The sequence below is a fragment of the Ictidomys tridecemlineatus genome, chromosome 5 (genome assembly GCF_052094955.1).
Source record: "Ictidomys tridecemlineatus isolate mIctTri1 chromosome 5, mIctTri1.hap1, whole genome shotgun sequence".
In the NCBI taxonomy this organism is placed as follows: domain Eukaryota; kingdom Metazoa; phylum Chordata; class Mammalia; order Rodentia; family Sciuridae; genus Ictidomys; species Ictidomys tridecemlineatus.
Genome location: NC_135481.1, coordinates 43,833,419 through 43,852,107, shown reverse-complemented (window position 1 = coordinate 43,852,107; position 18,689 = coordinate 43,833,419). Strand labels below are relative to the sequence as shown.

General features: G+C 35.3%; 1 protein-coding gene across 17 annotated transcripts in view; it reads right to left on the bottom strand.

Annotated features, from left to right (window-relative positions):
• Dph6 (diphthamine biosynthesis 6) overlaps positions 1-18,689 on the bottom strand; it is a 415,070-nt gene that overhangs the window by 390,327 nt on the left and 6,054 nt on the right. For all 17 annotated transcript variants that reach the window (XR_013438851.1, XR_013438852.1, XR_013438858.1 and 14 more), the window contains one exon: positions 17,172-17,365. Coding sequence is in view for 8 of the 17 variants with exons in the window: in XM_078049870.1 (XP_077905996.1) it covers positions 17,172-17,365 (194 nt within the window). In the remaining 9 variants the exon portion in view is untranslated. The remainder of the gene's footprint in view (positions 1-17,171; positions 17,366-18,689) is intronic.

Below are 18,689 nucleotides of genomic sequence, written 5' to 3'. Positions count from 1 at the left end.
CTTTTGTATATATATCCAAAAGAAATGAAATCAACATACCAAATAGTTATCTGCATACCCATGTTTACTGAAGAAATATTTACAATAGATAAGGCATGAAATCAGTCCAGGTGCTCATCAGAAGATGAATGGACAAAGAAAATATGTTGTATATATATGTACAATGGAGTATTATTCAGCCATAATGAAGAACAAATTCTGTCATTTGTAGCAAAATGTATATAACTGAAGGAATCAGATTAAGCAGATTAAGCAAAATAACAAACACAGAAAAACAAGTATTTCATGTTCTTTTTCATATGTAACAATTTAAAAAGAAAATAAACAAACAAGTCATCCTGAAAGAAGAGGAATACAAGGGACTGGAAAGGGTACAGGTAGAAGAAAGGTAGATGTATGTATGCATGAAATATCACAGTAAATTCCATTAATCTATACAATAAAAATTAAATTGAAAAACAAACACTGAATGTTACACAAAAGAATAATTCATATTATTTATTATGTATAATGCACCTTGATATTTTCTATTTTATTCTAGTTTTCAAATTTTTTTTTTAAATTGGTGTGACCCACAAAATTGAGTTTGGAAAATACTACTACAACAGCTTTCCATTTACTGAGATTTCTGACCTAAAATTTAAGACACTCTCTTTTTTGGTTTCAATCAACCTTTACAGAAATATTCTCCCTATGTTGAGAGCCACAGCCAAAGGGGCCCCAGCAAACTTCCAGCTGCCAGCAAGCTTCAGACTGCCCCAGCAACATCTAGCTGATTGGCTCCTCTGCGGTGATGTTCATTGGGCTGTTTCCCTGCCCTTCAGACTGCCAGCTGATGATTGGCTCACAGCTGCCCCAGCAACATCTAGCTGATTGGCTCCTCCACGGAGCTGCTCATTGGGTGACTTCTTTGGCTCTGCCCACGCAACCCAGCCAATCGGCCTCAAGAGGAGGAGGATTGTGGGAGGTTGAGAAGCTGGTGTGGGGGAGAGAGGCTTGTGGAAGCCGGTGGTGGCAGTTGGGCTCTGAGGGTTTTTCCCTGGAGCTGTTTTGTTTGGCGTTTGTAGTTCTAAAAATAAAGTTAGTTTCTTTTTGACAAGTGGCTCCTGATTTGTGCCAAGCCAGACTTCGGCATTTGGTGGCTCGCACGGGGAGCAACTGAGGGTAAGTAAACTGCTCGCCCCTGAGGGCAGGGCGAGAGGATGGGGAGCCATTCTAAGTCTCCTCTTTTGTTTTGCTTCGTTTTTGTTTTAACTTTCCTGTCCCTGGAGATGAGTAAGAGGGAAGACAAACCACTCACATCTGAGGAAAAACTATTTGCGTTTGAGGAACAGATAGGGAGAAAGGACGGATGCATATGTCAGGAGGATAGAAAGGCTGTTATAATGATTTTGTGTGGTTCCCTTTTTATTGGATTCTGTCTCGGTTTTGTTTGGCGTCATCTTGTTGGGTTGTATTATAGTAGAAATACGGGATCAGCAATTAGTAAAAAACAAACCGAAAGAGTGTTAAGTAAATTGTTAGAGGAAGGAAGCTTCCCAGTAAAATCAAGAGCAGTCAGGGCATACGTTGATGTAATACAAGAATATAGCCCATGGCTTTTTAAGGAGGAGCTGTTAGATATATCACAATGGAACCATCACGGTGAAGATTTAAAAAGAATAGAAAAGAACAACCCAGGGACTCTGCCAGTTGGCACATTGTCATTGTGGACGTTGGTATCTAGTTTGCTTAGTCCAAAGCCTTCAGTTCAGACAGAGGTAGAGGAAGAAGAAGACATATTGATTCAAGTAGAAGAGGAAGTCTCTCAAGTTAGTCAGAAAGAGGAAAAGATTCAAGTGAAAGAGAAGGTCTTTCGAGATAGTGAGACAGAGGAAGAAAGTTTAGAGCAGAAAAATCTATCAGGGGAAAATTTAAAACAGGAGACTGCTAATAAGACCCTTTTATTAGAGAGCGTAAGTGTCCAACCAACAGCACCGCCTCTACAGGAGACTGCTACTAATAGCATTCTATCACCAGAGGGCATAAGTGTTCAACCAACAGCGCCACCTCTACAGGAGACTGCTACTAACAGCACTCTATCACCAGAGGGCATAAGTGTCCAATCAACAGCACCACCTCCATATGCTAAGAGACTCCCAACCCCCGCAGTTGATAGTTTGGATCCTGAGACAGGATCTCAAGTATGCCCTGTATTTGAGGTAGGAGGGCAGCGAACTTACCAGGGTTTAAATTTCAAATCAGTGAAGGAGCTAAAAGAGGCTGTAGCAACCTATGGTCCTCAAGCACCCTTCACTGTAAGCTTGGTCGAATCCATTACCAACTTAAGCATGACGCCAGCAGATTGGGCTAGTTTGTGTAAAGCTGTGCTAAATGGAGGACAATACCTGTTATGGAAGGTTGCCAATGAGGAATTTTGCAAGGAGACGGCTAGTCGAAATGCAGCAGCTGGTTATCCTCAGAGAAATCTAGATATGTTGTTAGGAAAGGGACCTTATGAGGATCGGCAGCAACAACTTGCATATGATCCTGGTGTATATTTACAAATTGCTGTAGATGCAGTTAGGGCATGGAAGTCTTTACAAGAACCTGGAGGTTTACAAGGTCAATTATCTAAGATAATACAAGGAGCTAATGAACCTTACGCTGAATTTGTAGATAGGCTTATTCAAACAGCTACCAGAGTTTTTGGGAATACAGAACAAGCAATGCCATTTATAAAACAACTGGCTTATGACCAAGCGAATCGTTGGTGTAGAGATATCATTAGACCATGGAAACAGGAAGATTTAAACACATATATTAAATTATGTAGAGACATTAATGAACAAGGGCAAATTGTGGCAGCTGCAGTAAAACAAGCTTTAGATGCCAGAGACATTAATGAACAAGGGCAAATTGTGGCAGCTGCAGTAAAACAGGCTTTAGATGCCAGAGACATTAATGAACAAGGGCAAATTGTGGCAGCTGCAGTAAAACAGGTTTTGGATGCCAGAGACATTAATGAACAAGGGCAAATTGTGGCAGCTGCAGTAAAACAGGCTTTAGATGCCAGGCCAAGAACATGCTACAATTGTCAACAAACAGGACATTTTAAAAGGAATTGCCCCATAGGAGGAGGGTTTAACAAAACTAGGTATCAAACAAGTAGAATACCGGGTATTTGCCCACGATGCCGTAGAGGGAGACATTGGGCTAATGAATGCCGTTCTCAAACCACCATAGAGGGTACTCCATTATATTGGGCTAATGAATACCGTCCTCAAACCACCATAGAGGGTACTCCATTATCAAAAAACGAACAAGGACAAGGTGTTTATCCACAATATCGTGGACAAAGGCATCAGGCTCCGTTGCCAAAAAATGGACAGGGGGCCCCAATGCTCCGGGGCCCCAAACCACAAATATACGGAGCACTGGAGGAACCCAGCAACCCCAGCAACCCCATCAGGGTAGTGCCCAGCACATCAGATCCCTCATCAGACAAACCAGAGGGAGCGCAGGGTTGGACATCTGCGCCTCCACCAAATCAGTACTAACTCCAGAGATGGGAGTTCAAATCATTCCCACAGGGGTAAAAGGACCTCTTCCCAAAGGAACAGTAGGCTTATTATTGGGACGCAGCTCTTCTACTCTAAAAGGACTTTTGATAAGTCCTGGGGTAATTGATTCCAATTATGAAGGTGAAATAAAAATTATAGCCAGTTCTCCAAAGGGTATATCAGTAATTTCACCAGGAGATAGAATAGCACAGTTACTAATAATACCAAGCCTACATGATAAATTTTCCAGTCATGTTGTAGAAAGAGGTTCCAAGAGATTAGGCTCCACAGGTGTAGATTGGGCTATGCTTTCTTTAAATTTAGATTCTCGCCCCATGCTAAAACTAAATATTCAAGGACATGAATTTAATGGGCTATTGGATACAGGTGCAGATCTTAGCATCATCTCTCGTCAAGAATGGCCAAAACATTGGCCATTACAACAAGCCACTCAATCGCTTCGAGGCCTAGGAGTGGCGACTAATCCCGATAGAAGTGCAATGCTATTAGATTGGAAGGATCCTGAAGGATGTGAAGGAACTATACAGCCATATGTATTGGATCATCTTCCCGTAAATTTATGGGGACGAGATGTCTTAGATCAATTAGGTTTGACATTAACAAATAATATCAATCAAAATGCACCCACTATTATGGCTAGACAAGGTTTTAGGAAAGGAAAAAGATTAGAAAGACAAGAACAATGTATAGCAGCACCAATACAAATAGATCAAAGAACAGACAGACATGGGTTGGATTTTCACAAAGGGCCACTGAGACAATAAAAATTACATGGAAATCAGAAAGACCAGTATGGGTTCCTCAGTGGCCCTTGACTAAAGAAAAGACACAAGTAGCCCATGATCTGGTCAAACAACAATTAGCGGAAGGACATATACAACCTTCTGTATCTCCCCATAATACTCCCATTTTTGTCATCAAAAAGAAATCTGGTAAATGGAGATTACTGCAAGATTTAAGAGCCATTAACAATGAAATGGTCATTATGGGACCTGCTCAATCGGGGATTCCTCAATTGTCTGCTTTGCCAAAAACTTGGTATGTTTTAGTTATAGATATTAAAGATTGTTTTTTTTCAATTCCAATTCATCCTGAGGATAGTCCACGTTTTGCATTTACTATCCCTGCACTAAATCATGAAGGTCCTGATCAGAGATATGAATGGAAAGTACTCCCTCAAGGGATGGCTAACAGCCCAACTATGTGTCAAATTTATGTTAACAAAGTAATCCAGCCACTTAGAAATCAAAATCCTGAACTACAAATATTTCACTATATGGATGATGTGTTATTGGCACACAAAGCTAAAAACACATTGCTAGAATGTTATGCCACACTTACAAACTTATTAAAAAATTATAATCTAGAGATAGCAATAGATAAAGTACAATTAAATTTTCCAATTAATTATTTAGGAGTTCTATTATCCTCAACCATGGTCCGTCCACCAAAAATTCAAATACGAGTTGATCAACTCAAATCACTTAATGACTTTCAAAAGTTATTAGGAGACATAAATTGGATAAGGCCTTATCTAGGTATTCCAACAGGAGAATTGGGACCTTTATTTGATATCCTAAAAGGTCCATCAGATCCAAATTCACCCCGAATGTTAACGCCTGAAGCAAGAAAGGCATTAAAAATCATTGAAACATATATGGAAAATATGCATTTGGATAGAATTGATATAAGTTTGCCTTTATTATTTATTGTACTACCAACAAAATATATTCCTACAGGAGTATTTTGGCAAGAAGGTCCATTATTATGGATACATTTATCTTATTCTCCTAACACTATTCTTACTAGGTATCCTGAGGCTGTAGGACAATTAATACTCAAAGGAATAAAAACAGCAAAGGCAGTGTTTGGAATTTCTCCCCATAAAATTATTACTCCATATACTATGAATCAAATTGATGAATTAGCTAATGAGTTAAATACTTGGGCAATAATAATGTGCAAATCTAATGTTTCATTTGATAACCACTTACCATCTAATCCTTTATTGTCTTTTTGGTCATTGCATCCTGTAATTTTTCCAAAAATGACAAGAAAAACACCTATCATGAATGCTCCAAATATATTCACTGATGGGTCAAATAATGGTACAGCAGCAATAATTACACCTAATCAAACTTTTACATTTTTAGTACCCAAACAATCAGCTCAAAAGGTAGAGCTTAATGCAGTATTACAAACTTTTGTGATGTTTAAAGATTCTGTATTTAATTTATTTTCTGATAGCCAGTATATAGTTAATGCTATAGTATCCCTTGAAGATGCTGGTAGAATTTCCCCTTCTTCTACTGTTTTCTCTTTGTTTTCCACTATACAAAGTTTAATCTGGGACAGAAAAGATCCATTCTTTATAGGACATATCAGGGCACATACAGGATTGCCTGGAGCCCTTAGTTTGGGCAATGATTTAGCAGATAAAACTACACGTGACATACATATTTTCTCTATACTAGAAGAAGCTATAAATTTTCATGAAAGATTCCATGTCAATGCTAATACTTTACAAAAGCGTTTTAAAATAACTAAGGAACAAGCTAGACAAATAATAAAACAATGTCAAAATTGTGTGACCTTTTTACCACAAGTTAATCTTGGAGTCAATCCTAGAGGATTGATGCCTAACCATATTTGGCAGATGGACGTCACACACTTGCCAGAATTTGGAAAATTAAAATATTTGCATGTTACAGTTGATACTTCTTCTGGATTTTTGATGGGCTCCCTTCATGCCGGTGAAAAAACTAAAGATGTTATAGCTCATTGCTTACAAAATTTTGCCACTGTGGGCATTCCAAAACAGTTAAAAACAGATAATGCCCCTGGTTATACGTCTACTTCTTTTAAACAATTTTGCTCATCATTTGGCATTACTCATATAACAGGAATCCCATACAATCCACAGGGTCAAGGCATAGTTGAAAGAGCTCATCAAACTATTAAAATGTACTTATTAAAGCAAAAAGACGGAATTGGGAAGGGGTATATATTCCCCAAAGATAAACTTAAAATAACTCTTTTTACTCTAAACTTTTTAAATTTGGATTCATCAGGACTTAGTGCTGCAGAAAGGCATATGTGTCCAAAAAATGTACATAAGCCCAAGGTACTTTGGAAAGATATTCTAACAGGACAATGGAAAGGTCCTGACCCAGTAATTGTCTGGAATCGGGGGTCTGTTTGTGTGTTTCCACAGGAAGAACAGCAGCCGATTTGGATTCCAGAGAGATTAACCAAGGTTCTGACCCAGAACAGCAGCCGATTTGGATTCCAGAGAGATTAACCAAGGTTCTGACCCAGTGATTGTCTGGAGTCGGGGGCCTGTTTGTGTGTTTCCACAGGGAGAACAGCAGCTGATTTGGATTCCGGAGAGATTAACTAAAATCCTGACCCAGTGATTGTCTGGAGTCGGGGGTCTGTTTTTGTGTTTCCACAGAGAGAACAGCAGCCGATTTGGATTCCAGAGAGATTAACTAAAGCGATTTCTACAGACCAAAAAGAAGATGATTTAGCTCAAATCCATAATAGCTGATATCCAAAACTCCAATTTGGCTATCCTTACATCTGCGACAGAACCAGGATGCTTTTTTCAATATCTATTTTATTATTGCCCTTTCCCATATCATGAAGTTCTATTTTATTTTTTTGAGCTCATACAGACCTAGGTTAATGTTTTGCTGATCAGTTCTATTTTTTTTTGACTATAGAGTTTTTAAACATTGCAATAGAGATTTTACCTGTAAAAAGTTATAAGGCCTTTACTATTGTGTTATGTGTTGTATGTATTATATTATGTGTGCACACTTGTGTTTTGTGTTATATGTTTGAATGTACGTATGTCCAATGTACATATTTCTATATATCATATATGATGAGCGCTCATGAAAAGATGGATCCAAATATTTTTTTTTTATTCACGTGATTTAAATGGTTTAATTTAAATTGGGTAAATAACTGTTAAGAATTGTTTTAATATGTAAACAAAAAGGAGGTTAACAGATCTGTTTGTTTACTCTCACCTTTAGTTTTCATTATATTTAATAATTCTCTTCACTATAATATAAATTGTTAAGAAAATTGTTTTCTTTTAAGAAAATTGTTTTCTTTTAGTGCCTTCTGGAATGTTACCTAATTTTTTCTTTAGCCATTATTGCCAGAATTTCTATCTTCATCCCAGTGCCGATGAAGATAATATAAATTGTTAAGAAAATTGTTTTCTTTTAGTGTCTTCTGGAATGTTACCTAATTTTTTCTTTAGTCATTATTGCCAGAATTCCTATCTTCATCCCTGTGCCGGTGAAGACAAAGAAAAAACTAATCTACAGTTTCTGCAATAGCCATCACTGAACTGCTTACAGAACTTGCACTGAACTGCTTACAGAACTATGTGTCATTTGTATGCATTGTGAACTATCTGTTGGTGCAGCGACTTGTGGTAGTGTTGGGGTATTTTTGCTGATGATATCATCGGTGGTACAATTTTCCCAAAAGGAGCCGTCAATTGACTTGGTATATCTTCCTCCCTTCTGCTTGTCATGATCATTCAGCTAAAATTTGGGGGTCAACAGAGGTGAGGCAAAGAACCTCACCCCCCCCCCCGCTGAGACCTCTCCACAGGTGTGGCTGTACTGGACCGGTAGTCAATGACGGGTAAGATCCAATTACAATGGTACCAACCTAAGACAGGAGGCTGACGCCCTGAGGTCAGCTCATCCGAAGACGGGTAAGGACCATATGTATTGGACAACCTAAGGCAGGCACGGTCCATAAGCCACATGCTTGTTGTTTAAACAGAGAGGGGGAGATGTTGAGAGCCACAGCCAAAGGGGCCCCAGCAAACTTCCAGCTGCCAGCAAGCTTCAGACTGCCCCAGCAACATCTAGCTGATTGGCTCCTCTGCGGTGATGTTCATTGGGCTGTTTCCCTGCCCTTCAGACTGCCAGCTGATGATTGGCTCACAGCTGCCCCAGCAACATCTAGCTGATTGGCTCCTCCACGGAGCTGCTCATTGGGTGACTTCTTTGGCTCTGCCCACGCAACCCAGCCAATCGGCCTCAAGAGGAGGAGGATTGTGGGAGGTTGAGAAGCTGGTGTGGGGGAGAGAGGCTTGTGGAAGCCGGTGGTGGCAGTTGGGCTCTGAGGGTTTTTCCCTGGAGCTGTTTTGTTTGGCGTTTGTAGTTCTAAAAATAAAGTTAGTTTCTTTTTGACAAGTGGCTCCTGATTTGTGCCAAGCCAGACTTCGGCATCCCTACTCCTCAAACTCTGAATGCTACCCAAATTGAACCACTTTATAGTCCCATAATATCTCATGATTTCCTGCTCCATGACTTTGGCTAAAATCTGCCCTTAATTTGCAACTTTCTGTTAACTATTCTGTTATACCTGCCTCTTTAAAAATACAAACAACCTTTAAGAATATCACATGACTTCCCCTGTAAGGGCTTTTCTGATTCCTCTCCTGATATTTTTCTAGTTTGAATCTCTATAACCCTCTGACTAAGCACTCTTATGGCAACTGTATCTTGTATTAGTTTCTCTATGCATGTATCTTATCTCTTGGGGGTCCATGGGGGAAAGAAACTATGTCTCATACAACTTTTTAATTCTCTAGTATTAATATGTTTTGAATTAATGTTTTCTGAATAAAGACATAAAAAGTCTATAGGAGTAATAAAGGTAAAAGATAATCAGTCAAAATCAAGTGGGACATCATTTTGATGTGCTCAGTATTTTCTCACATCTATATATCACAGAAAAAATCTTATTAAATCACCTCTTACTAAAAAAATTTACTACAAATAAATATTTAGGCATATCACTTGTTGTATGACTATTTTATGATTGACACTATGTATTTACAGATTGAAGAATTTCCCATTTAAAAAGGCAAGTCAACATAAAAGATAAAATTTTAAGATATATCATATTGTTATATGACCAGCAATAAAGTCCTGTTTCAAAAGTATAAAAAGATAACAATAAAGGAGTCGATCTTGGTAATGTGTTCTCTGTCATTTAATCAAGAATATAGTAAAGACAGGGTAAATTACGTCTAGAAATGAGGTAAAAAACGATAGGACAGAAACATATCTAGCACTTCAGACAACACAACTCCAGAAGCAGACATCTATGAAAGGTTTCTCTGAAAACAAATAGTAGCATATTCAGGGGCGGGTGTAGGGGGAGTCAACAGGACATAATACCAGAGTTGGAAAGCATAAAAAAAGAAAAGTCAAACATACTCAACACACTTTCAAATATAAGGTAGATGATTAAATAGAATAATATCTAGTTTGTAGAGGAAAGGAATACAGGGTATGAAAGTCAACTGGTAAATTGAGATGCACTGTGTTTTAGTCAGCTCTTTCATTGCTGTGACCAAAGTATCTTGACAAGAACAATTTTAGGAGGAAAAGTTTATCTAGGACTCATAGTTTCAGAGGTCTCAGTCCATAAAAAGCCAGCTCCATTCCTCAGGGCTCAAGGTAAGGCAGAAAATGATAGTGGAAAAGCATGGCGAGGGGAAGTGGCTCACATGATGACCAAGAAGCAGCAAAAGACTCCACTTGCCTGACACAAAATAAATATCCTAAATGCATTCCTCCAATGACTTGTATCTTCTAGCCATACCCTACCTACCTTTGAGTTAGCATTCAGTTAATCCCACCAGAGGATTAATTCACTGATTGGGTTAAGGCTCTCATAACCCAATAATTTCTCCTTCTAACCTTCTTACATTCTCTCATTGTCTCACAAATTAGCTTTTGGGGCACAAGTCACATTCAAACTACAACACACTGAATCAGGAAAAAAGATAAACAGAAAGAATATGTATGTTTATAGATAACAAATACATGCAAAGAGTAATAAAAGTGAAGAAAGATCCAAAATTGAGGAAACAGAATGAGTTTTTCCAAAAAAGAAGAAAGTCATATTTTCTAGGCTTTAAGAGGAAAATATAGATGAAGACTCTGGATTTGTAATAAGTTTAGGAACTATAAGAATTACAAAATATGTTCCAGAATTTTATTGTCAAACAGATTTTCTATCATGTGTATCTGATCTTATCCTCTGAAAGGGCCAGAAATGGCACAGCCTCAATAAAACTGCACCTGGAAGTAAAAATGACACTGGTCTGTTGTAATGCAGACTCTTCCTATTTGGAGCCAGAATCAATACTAGAAAAGAATTTCTTACACCAAGGAATCAGGTTTTTAATGTCTAAAATCTTGGGAAATAACAGGGTTTAAGGTAAGCTGTGCAGTGCTAAAGTGCCCAGAACAATCTGTACAGGGTTATATGCCTATTTAATTACACTACGTCTGGGTCTTCCTTGCAAGTCAATCTAAGGGCCATCTTAAGTTTCTCCTAATGCAAATCCTCCATATTTGTCTCAAAGTAACTCAACAACCAGGGTATTTCTCCCCCAAGATTTGAAGTGAAAAGAGACTCACAAAGTAATTTTTTGCCATAAGCAGGTTTTTTAAAATAAAGATGCCAAAATATTTTGAAAAGTGTCTGCTCAGCACTTTCATAAGATAGTCTGCAACTGGAAATTATTCTTAGTACAGATCGTGGTTACACTGCCAAAACTGATAAAATACCTTATTTTGAAAGCTTTCACTATGATGTCTATTCACTTAAGCCTCTAGATAAAAAGCAAACAGAATCAATTTACCACTGGTTTTATATCATATATTGAATGTGGTGGTTCCCCAGCATTATATAAATTATTAGTTAAAAAGTAATTTGTGGGGCTGGGGTTGTGACTCAGCAGTAGAGCGCGAACCTAGCACATGAGTTAGATCCTGGGTTAGATCCTCAGCACCACATATAGATCAAACAAAGGTATTATGCCCACCTACAACTTAAAAAAAATGTAAATTTTGGACTTAACTATTTTGTTCAACAATTTTTTAAGAGCCTGCTAGGCACCTGAGATATAACACAGAAGAGCACTGATCACATTTTTTAATTGGCCCTTTCAGAAGATAAGATCAGATACACAATCTAACAAGAGAGACAGCCAAATAAATAATCCTAATACACTAAGAACCACAATAAAGGTATAGACAAACTGCCATTAAAGAAATAGGAAGAAGGTAAATTAAAGCTGATTTCACAAAAGGATATGAGGTAACAAGGGGGATCTTCAGGAGAACAAAGAAATAAGAATCCAGAAAGGTACAGGTAAAGACAGACCTGAAAAAGCAATCCTCTAGAAACCTAATTAGTTCATTATAACTTGATCCCAGAGGCTTATATGGGAATGCCAAGATCAGACTCATGGGAATGCAAGGGCCTCTTCTTAAAGGGTCTTCTGTGTCAGGCTAATATGTGGGTTATTCAAGCATTTGTATAGATCAGTCGACAACAATATGGTATAAGAGCTGGTTGGAGTACAGGACAATTCTGCAGGCAAGTTGACTACTTAGAAGACTTGCATAGCACATAAGAAAAAACAGTTGTGGGTGAGAATGAGGGACAAAGGGTTAGATTTTAGAAAACACAGAAGTATTATCTATAGGTTCTAAAGATCTAAAGGTAGTGGTTGAGGTGGAGGTGGGAGACTGAGAAAAAGTAAAAGTCAAGTAGTAAGGACCAGCCTGATTTATACTTGGAGATTCACAATTTCCTTGCTCCTAGAAAATGTGGTCCCAGTAATCTTGACTCTATCTCTCACTACAGAAATGGCAGATAATCAAGGCCTGCACAGTCAAATGAATTTATTTACTTAAAACAATGCCTGGCTCATGAATGATAAGAGCCAGGTTAAGGAAGTCTTGAGGTATTAAAGAAAACAGAGCTTTTCTTACTAGATTTGAACCAGGAAGACTTATAACTGGGAACATTTCTCTAACTATAAAGGTCTCAACTGAGAACAGAGTCAACAGAAAGGAGAGGCTAAAAAAGAAACAGAAAACCAACAAAATAAGAAGTCAGACTTTTATATTTTGGTCCTATATTTAGTTACTTGAAGCCAAACCTCCTTTTAGATTATTGCCAATAAATTCTCTTTTCATTTAATACTTCTTGAATGTGACTTTCTTTCCTTTAACCAAAATATTCTAACCAGTATAAAGAAAGAGCCAACTGATATTTCCTCAAAGCATTATATTAAAATCTAGTTTTTAAATAAAACCAGTCATTTATTTATATTTCTTTCAATAGAAAATATTCCATTTAAAAAAGAAGAGAAAATAAGGCAATTATTCATACATTATTATATTCAAATTACTAGATGAATTTTAAGGTCAATATGAAGATAAAAAATTGCAAGAGGAAAATAAAACAAAAAGGAATAACACCAAAACTTAGAAAAGGAAGACTGAAAATGAAACGAATTTAATTTAAGCATATTAAATATAATATATTAGAATGACGTTAACACAGGTTTCTAAATCATGAGATTTCATTAAAATGAAAGCAAAGGTACAATTCCTCAAAAACAAGAACAAGAGGGAACCATCAATGCTAAAGGATTTTAATTAACTTCTTGAGTCAGAAAGTAGATGAAAGAATGATGACTGATAAATCAGCACAGGAAGCTATAATCCACTCTTTGTATGGAAGAGAATAAAATCAAGAAAGGAACAAAGTTAGGCTTGGTATACTCCAGGTATAACAAATATGAAATGTAAGACTTAAAAAAACTAAATCAAAAGCATTTATAGTCAACTTTCCTCTTTCCTTATTCATATATTTGAATAGGTAACCATGACATCTGAGAAAAGCCTACAGCATGAAAGTAAACATGAAAAAAGACCCCTGAGAAAACACTAATATTTCAGTGAAGAAAGATAATACTTAATATCTCTTAATTATATTTTAAGAAGGATGTAGGAATTCTGCCCCTAAAGAAAGAGAAAAAAGTTATTGTAAAAAAGAAACAATCAATGAACAAGAATAGTTCATGACTATTGAAAAATATAATTGCTAAAATGTTTTAAAAATCAATAAGAAAGTACAGAGTTTTTAAAAGTAACTCTTGCAGAATGTACAAAAAAGACTCAGGTATGAAAAATATGTGAGAAAAGACAAGGCACAGGAAGATTCAATTTTCTAATATTTGACCAGTAAGAGTATCAGAAAAAAAGGAACAGAGAATATATCAAAAGGAGCAAATTATCAATAATGAAAGGGCACTTCCCAGAACAATCTTTATACTGTACTTCCATGGCTCTGACATTTTTTGTGTGTCAGATTTGACATCAAGTAATCTTTCTTAAAAAAAAAATGAAAGAAAAAGTTAAAGAAGTCCTAGGCCTTATACTCATACATCTTTCTATGTGTAAGAGTTATCTTCTGCCAATTACCCATCATCCTACGTGTCATTCTATTAGGCGTGTCATTCTATTAGGACCAACATTGGTCAACAGGACCACCTATCACTATAGCCAGAAGAATGACCTGTTGTGACTGATTTTCACCAGGATTACATGCCCATGAATCATCAATGAGGGAAAGAAGACAAGGATATGCCACTAAATAGGGAATTATAGAAGGGATTCAGGAGAAGAATCCCTCAATGTTCAATGTGGCATTATTGTGACATTGTGGTCCACCAAGTATAAAGACCCAATCATAAACATTAACAGAGAGCAAAAACAAGTCACATAAAGATGAACAAAAACCAGATCAGAATCAGGAAAAGGCTAGGGGGCAGTGAGCAGTGCTTTCAATGATTTAAGGAAAAAATTAATTTCATCCTCAAATTCTAAATTCAAGTTAACATATAAATAAAATGTCCAAACAGAATGGGAATATCTCCAAACTACAAGGTGTGGAAAGTACCCTCTCTGAAGAAGTTTCTTAAAGATGATCCCACTGAAGTAAAATTGAAATAAAAAAGAAGAGGACATCAGAGCCAGAGGAAGTAGCTCCAAGCTAATGGAGAAAAAAATGATATGTTGATACTTAAATGTTTTCTATAGAAATATGATGCTTATGCATGTCTTTTGAAAACTTTTATATTGTTTATGTAACTTAAAAAGAAAACTCACACAATCTGAAAATTACAGAATTTTCAGAATATAATATAGGTTATCTATAATGCCAAATCAAACTACTTGAGAATCAAAGTTACATTTCAATATTACAGAAATTTTAAAGAATAAAGAAAGAGTAGTCACATAAAAGCCAGAAATTTTGCAAACAGCTTGAGATATATATATGTCAGTTACCTGAAGGCTTATTACATTTCAATTAGTTTCCATAATTTCTACAAAACAGAAAATTTATAACACTATAAATTATTCCAAGTTTTCCTCTCTTATTTTCAATAATCAGTAAATTAAATTCCTTGTAAAACAGAAAATCACCCAGTCAAAAACTAGCTCTAATATTTGCATGGGGCAAAGAGCTGAAGAAACAAAAATAAACTTAAATATGAAAGTCACATAACTTAAATAAATAAATGTTTAAAATAAAAATAAATATAAATGTTTTCAATGCTTCATTAATATTCAAAGGATTAAAATGTAGCTCTGTATTTTTCTTAGAACAAGTGAAAATAACTTGAAAAATTATAGCTTTTCTAGATTAGTTTTTCCCATAATTACTCAATTATTCATTAGAATATGCAGGACCTCTATGGATTTTACCATAAAAGCCTGGTTGTACAATGTCTTTCATAAAAACTATAAATTTCCCATATTTATGTCCTTAAAATATCCTATAGTAAAATTAATATTTTTATACAGAAAAAGAAGCAACTATTTAGTACCAGACAACTTGATAACATCTCTTTCAACTATAGTTATAATTATCATGCATGAAATTCCAAAGCAGAAGTTGTCAAGATTTAACATTAGCATTAATTTATGTCATAACTGACTGTTACTATAAAGATAATGGCAAAGCATCCATTTCCCAAAGACAGCAGGGATCAAAAGGGAAAATTCTTCTTAATTACTACTAATCTGGCCATTTTTAATTAAATTGATTAGTAATTTATTATCTTTCCTTTTCTTGCAGGGCTGTTATCACAGAGCTTCTCCAAAGTTACTAAGTTTGTGATTTTTATTGTAATCCAATTACTTCTAATATGAGTTCTACCATTTTGTAATATTGGCTTATATTTCAAAATTTCTTCTGCAATTTCTGTGTACCCTGAAAAAGAGATTTTGAAAGTGCAGGATTTGCACTCAATATTTCACATCTCAAAGAGAACATTGTTGAAATTATAATTGTACCATTTTGTAAAGATGCCTATTAAAAGCAGACTCTTATTCCTACACCTTTCTTTGATAATCAAAATGTTGTAATTAACATGTATCTCCCCTATGATTTCCTTTGAAAAGCATCTACTCCTTGTCCTATCTATAGCTAAATAATAAATTACAGAATTGTTTTTTCTATCAGTTTTTTAAATAAAAATGAAACATTTCTGATATACAAAAGAACCACTTTAATCAAGCAAACTTTCAAAGAATTTCAATGCTTCATATATTTTTCAAATCAAAATCCTAAATTCATATTAAGCTTCAATTGGTATCAAATTTAAAGTTGTTATGAAATAGTGATTTGAGACTAGAAAATTTTCATAACACAGGTTCATGACAAAAATTCTGAAAAGGCTGAACTTATCTGAAGCATGAGAAAATAAACTGCAGTGTCTCCTGGTAGAGAAACAAAAAATCTTTTTTCCTTTCCCTTATGAAAATACTTTAAGATATCCAGGAAATATTGGTCTAAATACCTGTATCATCAATATACCTTACATGATTTGACTGTAGCTGACTGGATAAAAATTCAAATTTAAGAATAACATTTAACAGTATTGGAATAGTTGGCTATTAATGAAAATGAAAAGATAACTGCTCAAGACAAAATCATCTCCATTAATTAACCTTACTGAGATTAATCCTTATTAGATACATGAGCCTCACACTTCATACTTCTCTCCTACATTTTGTCTACTGAAATTAATTAGTGCCAAACAGATACACATTACTTAAACATTTAATTCAAACTTCTTCCACCAGATTTAAGCAAGGTACAGTCTCCTATTTGCTTTAGGTTTACTTAAACTTTGTCTTATGAGGAAGATCTCACTTGATCATCAACTATAGTACCACTCCCCAGCCATGCCCTGCCATCAGTTGCTATCTCCTTGACTCTGCTTCATTTTTCTCAAAGTACTTTTCAACAGAAAACATGTTATTTGTTTGTTTATTTTCTGTCTTCCATTAGAAAGTATGATTCATCAGAACAGGCCTTGGTCTGATTTGTTTATTGCCCTATCCCAAGTGCTTTGCACCACAAGCCGAGCATATAGTAGACATTCTAAAAATATTTGTTAAAAATACAATTGAATAGCCATTGGTTTCAATATCCTAAGGAAAAAAATAGTTAAATATCATTTGACAAGCCTGGATGTCAGACTATATCTAAAGTTTCATTTTTAAATATCCTTTAGTATAAAGGCATATTAATAGTTTTTTTTCTATCCTGAAAAAGATAAAAAATCCTTTCAAAGAAGAGTTGGGCTATTAAGTTGTAAATTATTTACTACTAAATAATCCAGCAATTTAAATTTACAAAGTTACACACTAAATTGAAAAAAATGTAAAAGTTCATTCTGCATACCTTAACAAGTTTCAAAAGCTCATAGAGATCTTCAACCTCATCACCTTCACATTTGGTGTACACTTGTCCTATATCCAAGCTCCTTCCTCTTATGGTTCTGCGGTAGAGGGGAAGAGCCATTGCTTCTGCATACAAGTCAATGGCTTGATGACCCACTGTCTGATACATGTAGCTATCCAGTTCATCAGATCCCACTGAAACAATTAAAATGGAAATAATCAGCAAAACAAATTGATAAAGTGAATTTGAAAGTCTATGTAGGTTTTACTGCTTGAAGAGTGGTCAACAGACTTAAAAGCTTAATGACTCTCTCTGCATTTATGGCAAAACAATATATAAAAATTGCAAATTTGGCTGAGTATAATGGTAAATGCCTATAATTTCAGTAATTCAGGAAGCTTAGTCAGGAGGATTGCAAGTCAGAGGCCAGCCTCACCAACTTGGCAAGGCCCTAAGCAACTTATCAAGACCCTGTTTCAATATTAAAAATGAAAAGCACTGAGGATGTCGCTCAGTGGTTGAATGCCCTTGGGTTCAAACTCTAGTACCAAAAAAAATTGCATATTTGTCCACAGCTGTATTTATTTCATACCAGTGCTAATAATCATCTATACTGCTGATTACAAATAAAATTATATATAAATCTTAAAACAAAATGCATCAATGCTTAAAGAGCAATGTAACCAATAAATTTTGATTAATTTATTCAAATTTTAATTACATAAAAGTTCTTAAAAATCATTCTAGGTGATTCACAAAATTAGAGATGTACTAAAAACTTTTATTAATAAAATATCCACTTAGTTAATAGGTGACAAATATTTGCAAAAAAAATTATATGTTCTTGATGTATTTTATATTCAGTGCTTCAATAAAATATATACAAATTCAATATTGACAGAATAGTTGCAAGTATGTACAGAAGCATGGCAATTGAGACTGTTCAATAACACAATCACTGGTTGTCACAAGATTCCACAAATAACAATATGCATAAAATATTCAATGAGTCACATCAGATCTTATGGTGGTGATATAAATGAACATAGAAATATGTTGGAATAGATGGGATATCATAAGTTTACTTTATAGAAAAGGAATACTGAATATACACAAAGATTATCTATAAATATATTCATCATCTCATTATTTATACTAGATTGAAAATTATAGTTTATTCATATATTAAAATACTAGGCATCCAGTAATATAAGTATATTTTCTAAAAAGTATTTTCGAAAAAGTGTTCTGTAAAATATAAATCCCATAACATACCAATAGCTATTAGAGGAAAAAGGGACTCCATGTCAAATAAATTTGTAAAATATGAGAACAAAAAATGCTAAATAGATATCCTCTGTAATTCTTCCCATACTAATATTCTTTTAGGCCTTCTAATAAGGGGGAAAAGGGTGAACTATCTCGTAAGTTTATCTATCCACAAAAATCTTACATTTCATGGAGGTATCTGTGTTCCAAAGAAGACTTAAGGAAAATGCTGTTGTAAAATAATATTAG